At 53.9% G+C, this 17098-nt stretch overlaps 1 protein-coding gene across 3 annotated transcripts in view; it reads left to right on the top strand.

The window, feature by feature from the left end:
- PTPRU (protein tyrosine phosphatase receptor type U) overlaps positions 1 to 17098 on the top strand; it is a 69413-nt gene that overhangs the window by 36220 nt on the left and 16095 nt on the right. Inside the window, exons 15-25 of one of the 3 annotated variants that reach the window (XM_062014412.1) lie at positions 2281 to 2438; positions 5965 to 6155; positions 7432 to 7504; positions 8673 to 8749; positions 10659 to 10695; positions 10995 to 11092; positions 11189 to 11305; positions 11982 to 12136; positions 14375 to 14510; positions 14699 to 14848; positions 15189 to 15362. In XM_062014412.1, the coding sequence (XP_061870396.1) occupies positions 2281 to 2438; positions 5965 to 6155; positions 7432 to 7504; positions 8673 to 8749; positions 10659 to 10695; positions 10995 to 11092; positions 11189 to 11305; positions 11982 to 12136; positions 14375 to 14510; positions 14699 to 14848; positions 15189 to 15362 (1366 nt within the window). Of the gene's footprint in view, positions 1 to 2280; positions 2439 to 5964; positions 6156 to 7431; positions 7505 to 8672; positions 8750 to 10658; positions 10696 to 10994; positions 11306 to 11981; positions 12137 to 14374; positions 14511 to 14698; positions 14849 to 15188; positions 15363 to 17098 lie in introns of all 3 variants that reach the window. The other 2 variants (XM_062014411.1, XM_062014413.1) reach the window with 2 other exon arrangements.

Raw genomic sequence — 17098 nt, 5'->3', positions numbered from 1 at the left:
GCAATTAAACACCATCCCTGTGCAGGGCTCAGGATGATGGGAGGAAAGTACCTTAACAGCCAGGGGGGGAGAGAGAAAAGTAGCAGGGCACAACCTCAGCCTGTGTAAATCTTCAAAGCCTCTTTATGGCTTCGTTCACCCTGAAAGGATTCTTGCTGATTTACTCCAGCTGGGAAAGGAAGGGTGCAGTGTCCCTACATGCTGGGAGGGTGCAGGACTGGCTCGTGGCTCCCTGCCTGCTGCTGCCTATGCATACAGCATCAGATCTGTCCCTGGCAGAGCCAAGGGTGATGGTGATGTGTTATTTTTGGGAGTGATGGTGTGGGTGGGAAGCCATGACTGTGGCTCCCACATTCCCATTGCCAGTGGGGCAGGAGGAGGAGGGTAAACCCCTTGAAGGACAAATCAGACCCAGTGCTGAGGGCTCTGAGTTTGAGGCTGTTGGGACAAAGCTCCTGAATGTCTGAAGCATTCCACTGTTGGCAAAACTGCTGCAGTGGGATGGCAGTGCATCCCTGGAATGTGCTCACCTCTAACAAACAGAGCACGAGGAACATGATGTCCCACCCCCATCTCCCACTGAGGTTGCCTGGCCCTTAGCCAGCTCCCTGGGCAATGCCCTACATTTTGCACATGTTTGCTCTTCAGTCTTAACCACTGTGGAATAAGCCCTGGGAGAAGGGTAAGGGACACCCCACTGCAGTCACCCCCAGAGCTGCTGCACAGGCTCTGCTGCCAGGGTGCCAGTTCCTGCCCAGAGGAAATCACCTATGGATGTAAAATGGGAGCCAGGTTTCTTTATGGTGCATTTAATTTTCTGGCAGCTGAGTTGCCCCATTAATCCCCCTTTCTCTTTGCTGGAGAAAAGCTGCTTATGCAATCTCTGCTGTTCTCTTTGTTTGCACACGTGCCAGGAGGAACTACTATTCTTATTCCTATTACCCGTAAGTAATTGTCATTCTCTCTGTCCTTCCTCCTCCCTCCTGGCCCTGCTCATCCCATTGCTCCCACAAGTCCTTTTCTCTTGCCTCCTACATTTTAAGGGCCTCTTTGGCTCAGGGGAAATGATGCTGCTGAGCTTGTTAGAGACTGAAGGCAGCGTGAAGGGAAGGATTGGTGACTCCAGAGTGAACTCTGGATACTGGCAGCATCTTGCAGTGTCCCAACCACACCAAGATGCCAACATGGGCTCAGATCTGATCATCCTTCCCCTGGTTTAATCCCTGCTCTTGCTTCTTGGGGTTTTTTTTGTGCTTAAATGTCTCAAATTTGAGGTGTGAGGTTCTGTTCCAGCAAGAACTCCTGGGCTTTCCCAGCACCTTTGTTAGATGCCTAATGGGGACATTGCAAGGGGTGAAGAAGGCTCCTCAGTGGGTGCTGAGCATGTGTGCAGTCAGGGGGTCCAGCCCAGCCCTTGGGCTGGATTTGGCCTCTGTCATTGTGTTTCAATCACAGGTGGTTGGGGTTGGAAAGGACCTTTCAAGTTCCCCATGGCCAAACCCCTGCCATAAGCAGGGACACCTATTAGACCAACATGCTCAGAGCCCCATCCAACCTGACCTTGAGTGTTTCCAGGGATGGGACATGTAGAGCCTCTGGGCAGCCTGTGCCAGTGTCTCACCAGCCTCACTGTAAAAAAAAATCCCTTGCTTACATTTAGGCTGAATCTACCCTCTTTTAGTTTAAAAACATTACCCTTGTTCTCCTCTATTTTTGTGAGACCCTTTAAAGATGGCAAGGACACAAAAAGGTCTGCCCAGAGGCCTCCAGGCTCAGCAGCCCCAACTGTCTCAGCCTTTCCTCATAGGAGACGTGTTCCATCCCTCTCAGTCATTTTTGTGGCCTCCTCTGAACCTGCTCCTGCAATACCATGTCTGTCTGCTACTTGCACTTGTACCATGCAGCACAGTGATGCATGTGGCTGTTGGATGGCCCATGTTGCAGAGGTGGGAGTTGGTGGGAGGATAATTCCTGGGGAGATGAGGCCAGGGGAGAGCTGGGACTGCCCTGTTCAACATCAGTTGTCCAAGGAGAGCCTTATTGTGTGCAAGGAGCACTCCTGAGTGTTCCAGGGGAAGGAGAAAGGAGGGATCATTGAGGAATAAGCAGCTGCAACCAGCTCAGGGCACCAGAAAACCAAAGCATGATGTGATCTCTGATGGGAGTAATCCATGTGGCTCCCTGAAGCAACCTTAGGGCAGTAGCTTTGTGGGGTGGGTCTTACAGCCCTGTTTGGGTCAGCCCTTCTTCCCCTCTCCTCACCTTTGCATCCCCCTGCAGGAAACCAGTCAACATGACCAAAGCCACCATTAACTACCGGCATGAGAAGACACACATGATGAGTGCCATCGACAGGAGCTTCACCGACCAGAGCACGCTGCAGGAGGACGAGCGCCTGGGGCTCTCCTTCATGGACACCCACAACTACAGCAACCGGGGTAAGGGCACTGTGGTACCTCCCCATTCCCCTCCAGCTCCACAGTAATCCCTAAATCATAGAATCATGGAATGGTGGGGGTTGGAAGGGCCCTGCAGAGCTCCTCCAGCCCAACCCTCTGCTCAAGCAGGTTCCCCTCGCTCGGGGGGCACAGGAATGTGTCCAGATGGGTTTGGAAGCCTCCAGAGCAGGAGACTCCTCATCCTCCCTGGAACCAGCTGAAATATTTATCCCAAGCTCAGGAGCAGGGATTTGTGTAGCACATTACAGGCTTTTCCATGCCCTGCAAGGAAACTTCCAAGGACAATGATCTTACTGGCATCTGTGGTAGCTTTTTATTACCATCCAGGCTTTGCTGAAGGAAAAACTCTGGTGTGTGGCTTGAGCCAGGTCTCTGTGGGTTTACCTCTCTAATCTCAGCTTGTGGCTGGGAGGGTTGAGGCCATTTGTGGGTTGAAACACTGGCTGCAGCCCCCTGAAGCTAGATGGACCCCAGCTCTGAGGCTGAGGTGACAACTCTTTGCACCAGCCTTCACCCAGCGTGGCTCTGCTCTGCAGCATCCCACACAGCCCTGGGCTTTGTAGGGTTACACAGCCCCAGCTCTCACATCAGAGGGAGAGTGATAATTTAACACCCACTGGAGTATGCATCTCCTTGCTGATTTAGTTGTAAAATAACTCTCTGGATGCCCCAGTTTCAACCATATGCTAATAACATCTGTTACAGTAGCTCCGAGATGCCGCTTGCACACGCTCCTCTGCACCGGCTGTGGGATTAATGTGCCTCCCCACATTGTCTCATGGAGGAGAGGAGCCCAGAGGACAAACTTTTCTCCTCTTAATACATCTAGTTAGGTGTATTATTTTGTTTGGTTGCTGAGTGGGCTGAGCTGGGGCTGTTGGTCCTCGGTTTCTGTTGGGAAAGGGGCTCTGGGACTGGATCCTCTTTGAGTCATTGAGGTTGGAGAAGATGTTTAATATCATTGAGTCCAACTGTTACCCCAATGCTGCCACAGCCACCACTAACTCCTGGCCCTCAGCACCTCAGCTCCATGGCTTTGGGATCCCTCCAGGGCTGGGCACTCCCCCAGCTCCCTGGGCAGCCTGGCACAGGGGCTGACACCCCTCTCAGGGAAACAGTTCTGCCTCAGCTCCAACCTCAACCTCCCCTGGGACAAGGCTGGACAACCCTGTCAGGGCAAAAAGCTCCAGCTCCCTGCTGGCTGCTCTCCATCTTTCTTGGTAGAAAATGGGGGGAGTTTGGGCTCTGCCACAGCTGGGCACAGCCTCTGCTGCAGCCTATATAAGCACTGCTAATTAATAAAGGTAAATGAACAGGCTGCTCTGTGACCAGGTCAGGACTCTTCCTCACCATTGCTCACTGGTTCCAGCCCAGACAGCAACTCAGCCCCATGCAGCCCCCTCCCCACAGCTCCTGTAGGTTGGGGAGGGCAATGGGAAAGGAAATTAAGACTCGTGGGTTAAGATAAGAACAAGTATAAAGCTGAATTAAAACATAATAGCAGTGAGAAGAGTAAAATACAATCAGAGTAGTTCAGAGAAACAAAACCCAAGAGAAAAAAAAGCCAAGTGCTGCCCAATGCCATTACTTCCCTCACTGATGCCCCAGCAGCCATCCCCCCTCCCCACCAAGCCCCAGTTCCTGTACTGGGCATGACTCCTGGGGGATGGAAGAGCCTGTGGCTAGTGTGGGTCAGCTGTGCTGGCCACAATCCCTCCCAGCTCCTTGTGCACCCCCAGCCTCCCCCCACCCTCACTCCACTCACTGCTGGGACAAGGTGAGGAGCAGAAAGGGCCTTGGTGCTGCAGCCCTGCTCAGCAATGACCAACCATCCCTGTGTGTCTTCAGTGTAAGCCCAAAACACAACCCTGGAGCAGATACTGGGAAGAAAATTAACTGTATCCCAGCTGAAACCAGGACATTTCCTTTCTTTACACTTAAAGTCACTGATCCTCAGGGAAGCCTGAGCAGCTCCTCGATGTGAGGCTGCACAGAGCTCTCAGCACCTTGCTGGTGCCTGCAGTGAGTTTCTCATTAACCCCAGTGGCTGCTGTGCTGTCAGCCATGCTGGGGGGTGGAAACCTGCCCCTCCTGCCCCATCCTGTTGGGTCACCCATGTGTTGGCAGCCCAGAAGGGAGATGTTTCTGGTTGCAAAGGTTGGAGCAGCATCTCCTAGGAGGCTGTGCTGCCTGTTGGTGACCTTGCTTTGTGCCTGTGCTGCATGGAGATGTAGGGAAGAGGGTGAGAGGCTGTTCCTTCCATCAGACTGAAGCCCCCTCAGCCCCAGACCTCTGAGCTTTGTGAGCAAGGTGGCAAAGGCAGTTTTTAGAAGTATTGTTAGGGAAAACAGCATCCAGTATGCACCCTCCTGCAGAGCTGCTTCCCAGCAGCACGTGGATGGTGTTCCAGGCTCTGCAGCACCCAGGTCTGACACTCCTCTTGGCAGCAGTGTCAGGTTTTGTGTACACCCAGACCTCAGGATCTGGTGTGGGACCTTGCCCTGACAAAGGCAGGAGAGTTCTCAGTCTGCCTCTGCTGGTAATTACATGGCAAAGCCATAAAGCAGGGAAACACTGCATAAACTGCCCCATTAAACAGCAGTGAGCTGCCTTTGTGTCAGTGGTAGGAATGAGGCTCAGGGATCTGGCAGTGAGGAGAATTCACTGTTAAGCTGGGCTGGAGACTTTGGCAACACAGTTTTTCAAGTCAGGACTTTGTGTGAATATTTGGGCACGAAGCTCTTGTCTGCATGGGAGTTAATTGCTCCAATTGATGGGAAAATAAGCTTATTAACCCCCTTAAGATCTTACTCATTGATTTCTGAGAGATTTGCTATGGTCCTGAAAGGCTGCAATGGGCACTTTCAGCTTTGGAGTGTAGAAAGAGCTGCAGAGAGCACAGAATCATAGAATCACAGAATGGTGAGGATTGGAAGGGATCTTTAGAGCTCATCCAGTCCAACCCAACTGCAGGAGCAGCTCCACCTAGATCAGGTCACACAGGAACGTGTCCAGGTGGGTCTGGAGGAGCTCCAAGGAAGGAGCCTCCACACCCTCCCTGGGCAGCCTGGGCTAGGGCTCCCTCACCTCCCAGTGAAACAGTTTTTTCCTTATGTTTCAATGGAACTATTTGTGTTCCAGCTTCATCCCATCACCCCTTGTCCTGTTGCTACGTACAATAGAAAAAAGTGCTGCCCCAACCTCCTGACACCCACCAGTGAGATACTTCTAACTATTAATGAGATCCTCCAGAAGAAGGTCTGGACTTCTTGTGGTCCTCAGAGAAAGATCATGGACCTGCTTCTGCAGGGGGGTTGGGCTGGGTGCTCTCTGAAGGTCCCTTCCAACCCCCCCCATTCTGTGAGTCTACGATGTGCAACACCATCATCTGCAGATGTTTCCAGGTGCCCTCTCCTCCCTCTTGCAGGTGCAAGGAGGGTGATAGGGATGCCATCCAAAGCTTTACTCTGTTGCCTTCCTCTGCTTCTCCCTTCCCTTGCTGCAGGTGACCAACGCAGCAGCGTTGTCAACGAGTCCAGCAGCCTCCTGGGGGGTTCCCCCCGCCGCCAGTGCGGCCGCAAGGGCTCCCCATATCACACCGGGCAGCTGCATCCCGCCGTGCGCGTGGCAGATCTGCTCCAGCACATCAACCAGATGAAGACAGCAGAAGGTTATGGCTTCAAGCAGGAGTATGAGGTGGGAGCTTCTTGGTGCTGGTGTGCTGGGGAGGGCAGGAGGTAGGATGGACACGGTGATGGGATGTGTGTGAAGGGAGATGCTCCAGACCTGATGCTGGGTGTTGTCAGCATGTGAAGTACGAGGAAGAGTTTCTTCCCTGTTGAGGTGAGGGAGCACTGGCAGGGGCTGCCCAGATGGGTTGTGGAGGCTCCTTCTCTGGAGACATTCCAACCCAGCTGGGTGAGTCCCTGTGTGCCCTGCTGTAGGTGGTGCTGCTCTGGCAGGGGGGTGCACTGGATGAGCTTTCAAGGTCCCTTCCAACCTTTGTGATGCTGTGAAGTGTCCCTGAGTCTGTATCAAATCTCTGATCCTGGCAGCTCAGGAGTTAATTGTCAGCTTGGAGACATCCCTGAGATGAGCCAAACCAGCACATTCTCCAAAGCTGGGGATGCTTCTCCCTTCCTCAGCTTCTCCTGGGCACCACCACATCCTGTTCTGCTCTCCAACACACTTGTCCTACCATAAGCACTACCACAGCCTAAATCCTCTGCAGTCTGACACCTCCCAACACCACAAAGACCCCAGAGAGAGGACAGGAGAGAGAGAGGGTGATCCCAGAGCGAGGAAAGGCCCCCTCAGGGGCTGTTAGGTGTGCCCACCCCACCGTGTTGAGCCTCAGTGCTTGTCACAGAGCTCCCTGCAGCGCACCCACGGGGGTTAATTCCCCAACTCCTCAGTGTTCCATGGCTCTGGTGATTGAAATTTCCCTGGGAAATTACTGTTTAATGCTTAGTTGTTTCAAGTGCAGGAGCTCTTTTTTTTTCTCCCCCCCTTTTTTCATGTATTGGACAAACCAGGGCTTGCTAGAATCATTAGTGCTCCTTGAAAAGCTGCTGTATGTTCTTGGAACTAGTCATTTGAAAGCACTCAGATATTATGGGAGGGGAGAAAACATGTAATTTCCTTCCACTTTCCTTCTCTTACGCCAATCTATGAATGTTACTGTTATTACACACAAAGCTGTTCTGTGCTGGTGAGAGAAAGGGGCTGGTGGAAGGGGGGAGTTGGGGAAAAAAAACCCCTCAACCAACCCTGGAGGGAAAAAAAATGAGGCAGCCTGTAATTTGCTGGAAAATGGGGCATTTTGTGGATGCAACAGCAAAGTGTGGCTGGCAGAGAGTGTTATGGAGCTGGAGCTGCAGGAGCCAGGTGGCCTGACCCCAGGGACATTGTGGGGCTGAGGGGGGGCCCAGAGTCCTGCCATCAGGTCATGATGGCCATCCTTTCCTTACAGAGTTTCTTTGAAGGCTGGGATGCTTCAAAGAAGAAAGACAAGACCAAAGGGAGACAGGATCACGTGTCCACATGTGAGTGCCTTTAGCAGAGGACTTTGGGAGCTTTTTTTTTTTTGGTGGGTGTGCACTTGTGGCAAGGAATTAACTGGTGGGATTTGGTTGGTCAAGGGCAGCAGCAAGGTCCTTGCTCAGCGCAGGGGGCCCAGCCTGAGGGTTTCTGTTGGACATTCAACACTGGAGCAAATAGGAGAGCTGGAGGTGAGCTGGTGCTGGTTAACTCTTGAGGATGAGACATCTTGGGGTGAAGATAATATCACCATGATGTTCTGGGTGGTGCTGAAAAGCCCCAGAACATTGGGAGTGTGTTTTCTTGTATGGACTTAGGAGAAACTGTAGCCTTGCTCCTGGTGTGGAGGTGCATGATGAGAGGAAGGGGTTAAATGATGATTTTTTAGGAAGAGGATTGGAGAAGGACTTGAACCCACTGAAGAGAGGGTGCTCCTCACCAGCTCCCTCCAATCCATATGGTGTGGCTGCCTTGCTCCCTGCTGCATCTCTAAAATAGCTAATAAATAGCCCCAGTTCCTGTAGCCTTTCCTCATAAGGGAACTGGAGCATCTTCCTTCTGAGGAAAGGCTGCAGGACCTGGGGCTGCTCAGCCTGGAGAAGAGGAGACTGAGGGGGGATCTCACTAATATTTATAAGCATATAAATGGTGGGTGTCAGGAGGTTGGGGCAGCACTTTTTTCTGTTGTATCTAGCAACAGGACAAGGGGTGATGGGATGAAGCTGGAACACAAGCAGTTCCATTTAAACATAAGGAAAAACTCTTTGAATGCTGAGGTGAGGGAGCCCTGGCCCAGGCTGCCCAGGGAGGGTGTGGAGGCTCCTTCCTTGGAGGGCTTCAAGACCTGCCTGGTCACGTTCCTGTGTGACCTGATCTAGGTGGAGCTGCTTTGGCAGGGGAGGTGGACTGGATGATCTCTAAAGATCCTTTCCAACCCCCACCATTCTGTGATTCTATGATCTCTGGTGCCCTTCCTGCATGGATGGAGGCACCAAGCCACCATCTCTGGAAACAGCCCCACCACCTACTTATTGCTCCTGAATTCATCCCACCTGCCCGTGTTTGGCAGATTTCCTGATGCAAAGCAGTTTGCAAGGAGAGCCCTGGCACCCTGACAGTGTCCCTGTGCCCATCCCTGAGGGGCTGAGGGTCCCTTCTCCCTTTGCTCTCCAGACGACCGTCACCGCGTGAAGCTGCACCCGCTGCTGGGCGACCCCAACTCCGACTACATCAACGCCAACTACATCGATGTAAGTGGGGACAGTGCCTCTCTCTGTGGGAGCTCTGGGCTGGGGCAGAAGCTTCCCATGGACCCTGTGGGCTGTCAGGATCTGTCCCTGAAGAACTGGCAGCATTTGGAGGAGCTGAGCCAGCTCAGGATGGGCTGACGTGCTCAGTGGTGATGCGCTATGAAGAGCCTGTCTGGATTATTGGTGTTCATCAGCAATTTCTGCTTGCTACATCTCTCCCTTCTCTGCTCTGCCCCTCCTTTCTCCTCCCTCTTCTCCTTTCTCCTGCTCTCGTGGCTGTGGATCTCCCTCTTCCCTGGGTGGAGGATGCAGAGGTTGAAAGGGCCAAGGGACCAGCTTTGGGCTCACACTGGGATACCCCTGATCCTTTTGGTGAGGGCAGAGCTCGGCCCTGCTGTCCCCCAAGAGCAACGTCCCCTGTCACCTCCAAAGATACAGAGGCTAGGGGAGGTGCAGGAAGGCTCTGTCAGGCACAAGGCTTGAGCATCTGGAGGCAGCAGCAAGTCCCACTCTTCCCTCCTTTCCAGAGGATGTTATCTGGCAATGGTGGCCTGATGCCACCACGATGGGTTCCCCTGCCTGAGCAGCATGCCCGTGCCTGTCTCCTGTCCCCATGTGTCTTTTCTCCCCTGCAGCTCTCCCTGACTCACTCCAGGGCTGGTGCTCTAACCTGTCTCTTGAGCTGGGGCTCACTAATGTCTCTGTCTTTCATCTTTTTCTCTCAAACCTGTGTCCCAACGGGATCATTAAGATTCGGATTAACCGAGAAGTAAGTAGAGAGTTGCCCTCTCCTCCCTTCTCTCTGCTCCTGTCTCTTCACGGGCATCGTACTGGGCAGGGGGTGTGAGGCAGCACCAGGGACAGGCAGGCTGGGAAAATACATGGATAAACATGGAGCTGGCCCAGGGAAGGGGGAAATGAGGTCTCCATCATCTGTCTTCCCTGGGGAGATGGAGCAGGGCCTGTGTGCTCAGAGGAGGGGTTGAATTTAGCCCATGAAAATGCCCTGTGAAAGGACCCACAGTGGATGGAGAAGCTGCTGTCACCTCCATGTCTGTGATGTGGTTCAACTATGCTGGACCCATGGCCAGAAGAGGAGGCTGAGGGGAAACAGGAGCCCTCTCTGACACTCCCTGACAGGAGGCTGCAGGGAACTGGGGGTTGGGCTCTGCTCCAAATGACAAGACAAGAGGAAAGGGGCTGGAGTTGCCCTAGGGGAGGTTGAGGCTGGAGCTGAGGCAGAACTGTTTCCCTGAGAGGGGTGTCAGCCCCTGTGCCAGGCTGCCCAGGGAGCTGGGGCAGTGCCCAGCCCTGGAAGGATCCCAGAGCCGTGGAGCTGAGGTGCTGAGGGCTGTGGGTCAGTGCTGGGCTGGGCAGGGTGAGGGCAGGGCTGGGACTGCAGCAGCTTCAAGGGCTTTAACAACCAAAATGATTCTGTGATTCTATGACACTGAGTCCCAGTGCCTCTGGCAGTGCCTTGCTGGGATGTGCTCTCTGGGCTGTGAAGGGCTGGGAGTGGCTGCAGGAGGTGGCTGCTGTGGGATGGGCTGTTGGTGCCACACTCTGCAGCGGTGCTGGCAGCAGCAGCAGTTGAACTTGAGCTGGTGTGTGCCCTGGAATACCTGTGGAGTGCTGCTGGGGGCTTTGGTGCAGACCAGGGCTGAGGGTTGGGCATTACATGGGATGTGAGAGCTGCACCCTCCCAGGACAGGGTGCTCTGGTTGTAGGGTGGTTGCTGAACCTCCTCCTGCTGCAGTGGTGGGGGAGCACCATGCTGATGCCCAGGACATGGCCCAGCAGACATGGGGGCTTGTTACCAGTTGGGTGACTGGGAAGTGTTTTATAGGGCTGTGCCCCAGCTCACAAGTGTCCCCTCAACTTGGGACTGACATGTCTGCTTCCCTTGCAGGGCTACCACAGGTCCAACCACTTCATAGCCACGCAAGGTGAGCCACCTCCTTCCCCTGCCCTCTCAGCAGTGGTTCAGCAGCTCCTGGTTGAGCAGCTGGGTTCTGTCCCTGGTGGGATTTAACCTTGTGTGAGCAAGATGAGGAGGGAATGGGTTGATTCAGGGCCAAATGGAGCGGTAGCAATGTGGAGCAGCTCCTGCCTCTCCTGCTACTGTGTGTCCCTGGGGGAAAGGGGTGCTTAAAATGCTGTGAGGGGGTTAGTGCTGCAGAGGTGGGAGGGGAAGCTCCATCAGTACTGCCCCTCCATCCCCCATGGCCTTTCCTCCATCTCCCAGGGCCCAAGCAGGAGATGGTGTATGACTTCTGGCGCATGGTGTGGCAGGAGCACTGCTCCAGCATCGTGATGATAACCAAGCTGGTGGAAGTGGGCCGGGTAAGGACCTCATCCCATCCCCTCTCCCTCCAGGTTCTGGCTCTTCCAGAAGCCTCTTCCTCAGAACTAAAACACCATGCTGTCCTCTTCTTGCAGGTGAAATGCTCCAAGTACTGGCCAGATGACTCTGAGATGTATGGGGACATCAAGATCACCCTGGTGAAGTCGGAGTCGTTGGCTGAGTATGCCGTCCGCACCTTCGCCCTCGAGAGGGTATGGCCCCAGGTCCCCGCTCTGCCACTGCAGCCTTCCTGGCCCTGCCCTCAGAGGGAGACAACTGACTGCCTTGGGCATCTTTAACCATCATTAGATTAACCAGACCCCTATTTATTTACCCCAATATGAGGTTTTCAACCCTGGCTGAGGTGCAGCTTGTGAACCCTGGGGGTGCTGGGAACTTCTTGCTTTGCTTTTTCCCCTCTCTGTGCCCTCACTGCTGCTTTGCTTTTGATTGTGAGAGAGTGTTTAATTTCTCTGTGAGCACTTTGTAACTGTGACAGGGCTGAAGGATGCTGCTGCTTCTCCAGGCTGGAGCACAGGTTATGTGGCCATTACTCTCCAGTGTGGTACCTGGGGATGGAGCTGATGTGATTTACCCCTTAATTTACAGGAATGTGAAATTACTGTCTAGTTCTAGGGCAGGTAGCAAAGATTCTCATGGAATGAGAACTGTGGCTGCCACAGCCTCCCTCCTCTTCTTCCTCTGGTTTTTAACTCTTACAGCTGAGGAGGAGGGAGCTGTGGAGCTGCAGAAGCATCTGACTGCTGTGTGGGCTGCCTGGCTGGCTGCTGAGCTGGCAAAACCCATGAACTCCCAAAGATAATACAATGTTTTGAGTGGCTTTACCCTCCCTGGGTACCCTCACTCCATCTCCCCCTTCCCTTGCAGCGGGGTTACTCTGCCAGGCACGAGGTGAAGCAGTTCCACTTCACGTCGTGGCCTGAGCACGGCGTCCCGTACCACGCCACGGGGCTGCTGGCCTTCATCCGCAGAGTGAAGGCATCCACGCCGCCCGACGCCGGCCCCATCGTCATCCACTGCAGGTTTGTGTGTTTGGAGAGGGACATTCCCCCTCCAGGATGGGCTTTGAGGGCTAGGAGATGGCCATGGGAGGGGGAACACGCTGTGTCTTAGGTGAGTGCTCACCTTCTGGCTCTGAAAGGTGTTAAAAGCTTTGGATGATGCTGAAACACTCAGCAGAGAAATGTGTCTGCTCTGGCAAGGGGCTGCACTGGATGATCTTTTAAGTCCCTTCCAACCTTGAAGATTCTGTGGTTGTGTGGTTATATATAGTTCTATATAGAACTATTCTATGTGCTTAGATGAGGTGCTGAGGGATGTGGGTTAGTGGTGGGCTTGGCAGTGGGAGGGGAGGGTTGGACTGCAGGAGCTTAAAGGGCTTTTCCAACTGAAATGATTCCAGGGTTCTACACAGTGTTTATTTTATATAGTATGAAAGTTCTGTATTCTCTATAACAGAAATTGGGTTTGTAACAATGAAAGGCTGAGGCAGGGAAGGTGTTGAGGCTGATGGGGTGGGGCTGGGTGTCCCACAGAATCTCAAGGGCTGGAAGGGACTTGGAAAGTTCATCCAGTGCAACACCCTGCCAGAGCAGCACCACCTAGAGCAGGGCACACAGGGACTCATCCAGCTGGGTTGGGATGTCTCCAGAGAAGGAGCCTCCACAGCCCATCTGGGCAGCCCCTGCCAGTGCTCCCTCACCTCAGCAGGGAACAAATTCTGCCTTGTGTTGCTTTGGAACCTCTTCTGTTCCAGCTTGTACCCGTTGCCCCTTGTCCTGTCATTGGCCATCCCTGAGCACAGCCTGGCTCCAGCCTCCTCACACCCACCCTTGATGGATTTGTAACATGAATGAGCTCACCCCTCAGTCTCTTCTCCAAGCTGCAGAGCCCCAGCTCCCTCAGCCTTTCATCACAAGGCAGATGCTCCACTCCATCATCTCTGACCCTGCACTGAGCTCTCTCCAGCAGCTCCCTGTCCTTGAACTGAGGGGCCCAGACCTGGACACAACATTCCAGATGTGGTCTCATGAGGGCAGAGTAGAGGGTGGGGACAACCTCTTCTACAGTGTCACCTAGCTGTAAAATGTCACCACTGGGCTGGTGGCAACAGGGATGGAGGGGCCATGGCTGGTCCAGAGAGACAAGCAGGACTTTTTGGGGGGCTGCCCCAGCACCTGTTACTGATGACACAGCAGTGTCCCTGTGTGTGAGGGTGGCAGGGAGCATGAGCAGCTCAACCACTGCTGGACGGTCATTAAGCAGGGACAGGTAGCTGGGGACACCAGGACAGCCCCCAGGGTTACCCCCAGGGTTGTCCCCAGAGGGCTCAGCCCCTGGGATGCTGGGCTGGGAGGACACTGGTGGCACAGCTGAGCAGGACCTGTGGCTTTCTGCCCTCCAAACAGACATCCCCATGCCATGGGTTAACAGCTATTCCTCTGCTGGGCAAACAAGGAGGAGCTGATGAGCAGGAGGGATCTCTTGTTCTATTTGATTTCTCCCTGTCATTGCCTCATCAGTATTCATTCACCAGCCACAGTGAGTGTGATTAGTGCCCCTAGCCTGTAATCACTGATAATCATGACGAGTGATTCATCAGCCCCAGGAATTAGTGTTTCACTGGAAAAGACTTTGTAGGAACAGAGTGGGGGTGGGTTGTAGCATCCATAGGTCTTTGGCTCCGAGTTCAACCATGCCAGGATCTGGGATATCACTGCTGCTGGGTCATCTGGCTCTGGGCATCCAGCTGGGCTCAGCCTTGACCCAAGGATCTCCCCTGGGGGGATGTATCCCCTGTCTGTGCTGGGAGTGCCTCCCTGTGCTCTTGGTGTTTGGAGTTGAGCATCTCTCCTTGGTCCTTTGGGATAAGAGCCTGGAGGATTGTCAGCACTCAGGTGGTTTAACTGCAACAAAATCAACAGAAAGTGTGTTTTGCTGTCTTAAGGTAAAAGTGACCATTGGACATGGGAGCCCTTGTTCCCACCCACAGCCTGAGCACCACACACCTCCTAGGCTGCTCAGCAATCTCTTTGGGTAGGTAGTGGGGAGGGTGCTTTAAGGCAAAGCTGGGCTGTGGTTACAGAGGAGTGTCAAGTCCTGGCAGCCCTACCTGGGCCCTGGCTGCCTCCACATTGACAGGCAGGGACTGTAGGTCGAGCTCTCTCTCACCCACACAGGCCTGCAGATGTCTTGGGCTGCATGTGGCTTCTGTGCAGACTTGGGAATATGTTTGTTGTGTTATTCTCTTCCCTCTCCAGTGCTGGCACGGGAAGAACTGGCTGCTATATTGTCCTGGATGTTATGTTGGACATGGCTGAGTGTGAGGGTGTTGTGGACATCTACAACTGTGTGAAGACCCTGTGCTCACGGAGGATCAACATGATTCAGACAGAGGTGAGCAGGTGTCGGGGGCTGCTGTCACCAGCAGAGCCTCAGCCCTCTGCCCTTTCCTCCCCACAAAGTCAGGGAATCATTTTGGTTGGAGAAGACCTTTTAAGCTCAAGTCCAAGCCCTCCCCTCGCCCTGCCAAGCCCACCACTAACCCATGGCCCTCAGCACCTCATCTACACGTCTTTTCAAAGGAGCAGTATGTGTTCATCCACGATGCCATCCTGGAAGCCTGCCTGTGTGGGGAGACCAGCATCCCTGCCAGTGAGTTCAAGCCCACCTACAAGGAGATGGTGAGGATAGAGCCTCAGAGCAATTCCTCACAGCTGCGGGAAGAGTTTCAGGTGAGTAGCCCCAAAACAGCCCCTTTGTAACCCCCTTTTGCTTATCACCCTCCTGGTGCCAGCGTGGGTGAGGGAGCCCTGGCTCAGGCTGCCCAGGGAGGGTGTGGAGGCTCCTTCTCAGGAGGTTTCCAACCCAACCTGGACATGTTCCTGTGCCCCCTGAGCGAGGGGAACCTGCTTTAGCAGGGATTGGGCTGGAGCAGCTCTGCAGGGCCCATCCAGCCCCCACCATTCAGGGCTTCTGTGTCCCACCACTGCTGGGCCCAGTGGGCTCTGGCAGAGATGCCTGGCCCTGGTGCAGGCAGGATGTGGGAACTAAGGGGAGCATGTGTTCCTGCAGACCCTGAACTCAGTGACTCCCCACCTGGACGTGGAGGAGTGCAGCATCGCCCTGCTGCCCCGCAACCGCGAGAGGAACCGCAGCATGGACGTGCTGCCGCCAGACCGATGCCTTCCCTTCCTCATCTCCGTGGATGGAGACAGCAACAACTACATCAACGCGGCCTTAACCGATGTGAGTGTGCTGTGGGGAGGGAGGGGAGACCCCTGTGGGTCATCTCAGGTGGCTTCTCACAGCAAAACTTGGCTGGGTTTGGATCTGTGCCCTCATTGTGCAGGAGGAGGGAGGGCTGGGACCGCTGTAGCGAGCTCCTTCACCCCTTCTTTGTGTAGCAGCACCTTGCTTGTCTTGCAAAAGCTTTTCACCCTCTCTCACAAGCTGCACAAAAGAGTCTTCATTCATTTTGTAGCAGTGTGGAGCACAGGAGGGAGAGGAAGGTCTGGGAGGGGTTGGTAGCATTGAGCCTCTCCTGTGTGCTGCCCTGCATCGTCCTGCCCCCCCTTCTCCCAGTGCGCTTCAGGGGGCTCTGAAGTGGTCCTGAAGCCACTGTGCACCCCTCAGGGTGGTCAGAAATGACACCTGTAAACAGCAAAGCTGTTTCCTACCTGCTGATGACTGCAAAGCAGAGCAGAGAGGATGCTGCAGGCTCTGAGCCTGCACCGACTGATGGGTCATTTATCATCAAAACCACTTTCCTCTCCCTGAAACGAGCCGGGTGCTTTTCCTGGCCAGCGCTGAGCCCCCACTGCAGCCACCTTCCCCAAACCCTCCTGCTCACAGCTGAGTGCTGGCACCAGGCTGAGCCCTGCATTTTTTCAGCCTGTGGGTGATTTTTCATGCCACATCTTTGTGCAGATCCCCTCTCCCTGACACCTGCTCATGCAGCAAACAGCACTTTGTAAAGTGGAGGTGGCTGCTGGCTCCTGGGGAGCTGCACCCCTTGGGCTGCAGGCTTTGCCTATGTGGGCTGGGAGCTTTGTTTGCAGCTTGCCTGGTGTTTGCTTATCCATTTTATTTTTGTATCTCATTGAGCCTTCCTTAATCTCTGCTACAGGGTCAGAGAATAAAAGGTTTTTTGTAGGCAGAAAAAAAGCCCTTTGGATGAAATTCTTGCTGAAGGGATAAAACACATCTCCCTCACCCTTCTCCCTCCCATCACCTCCCTCCAGGGTGGAAAGCTCTCACTGAGAGCTGGGGGTCTCACTGCTGCCCCATGGACAGGGCAGCGGGATGGGTTCAACAGAGACATTTCCCTGAGCTAATTGAGGAGGTTTTGAGTAGCCAGAGGACTCCCTGTTAGCAGAGAGCTGTGCTAATTCATGGGCACAGAGCATGTTCTGCTCTGCTCCTGTATCTGAGGAGGCTTGAGCTGCAGTCTGTTAATTTAAGAGCCTGATTTGTGCAGTGTTGAGTTCAGCTGTGGGCTCTGTGTCCCTCACAGGACGACCAAGGGGACAAATCTCATTCAAACCATAAATGAGAAGTACAGTTTTCTTTATTCTTCCTTCCCTCTTGCAGTCTTTTGTTTGAGGGTTCCCTTTCAGCCCCAAGAAAAGCATTGAGCCCAGGTCAATGGTTTTCTCTTTGCTGCTTTCAGTGCCCAGAGGTGCTGGGGCAGTGTGGGTGATGGAGGGGAATCTGCTTTAGCAGGGGTTGGGCTGGATGAGCTCTGCAGGGCCCTTCCAGCCCCCACCATTGTGGGATTCTGTGGGGGTGATGCCATGAGTGATGATTTCGTTTGGAGCCAGAGTGCAGAGCTGGGGTGCTGTCAGGCAGCCACAGCTTCTGCTTGTTCTTGACTCAGAGGTGACCTCCAGTGACAGGACAAGGGGTAATGGACAAAAGCTGGAACACAAAATTCCATTTAAACATAAGGAAAAACTATTTGAGTGTTGAGGTGAGGGAGCCCT

This window comes from Colius striatus, chromosome 24 (genome assembly GCF_028858725.1).
Source record: "Colius striatus isolate bColStr4 chromosome 24, bColStr4.1.hap1, whole genome shotgun sequence".
In the NCBI taxonomy this organism is placed as follows: domain Eukaryota; kingdom Metazoa; phylum Chordata; class Aves; order Coliiformes; family Coliidae; genus Colius; species Colius striatus.
Note: the sequence above shows the minus strand (reverse complement) of the source record. Positions and strands in the feature narration are given on the sequence as shown.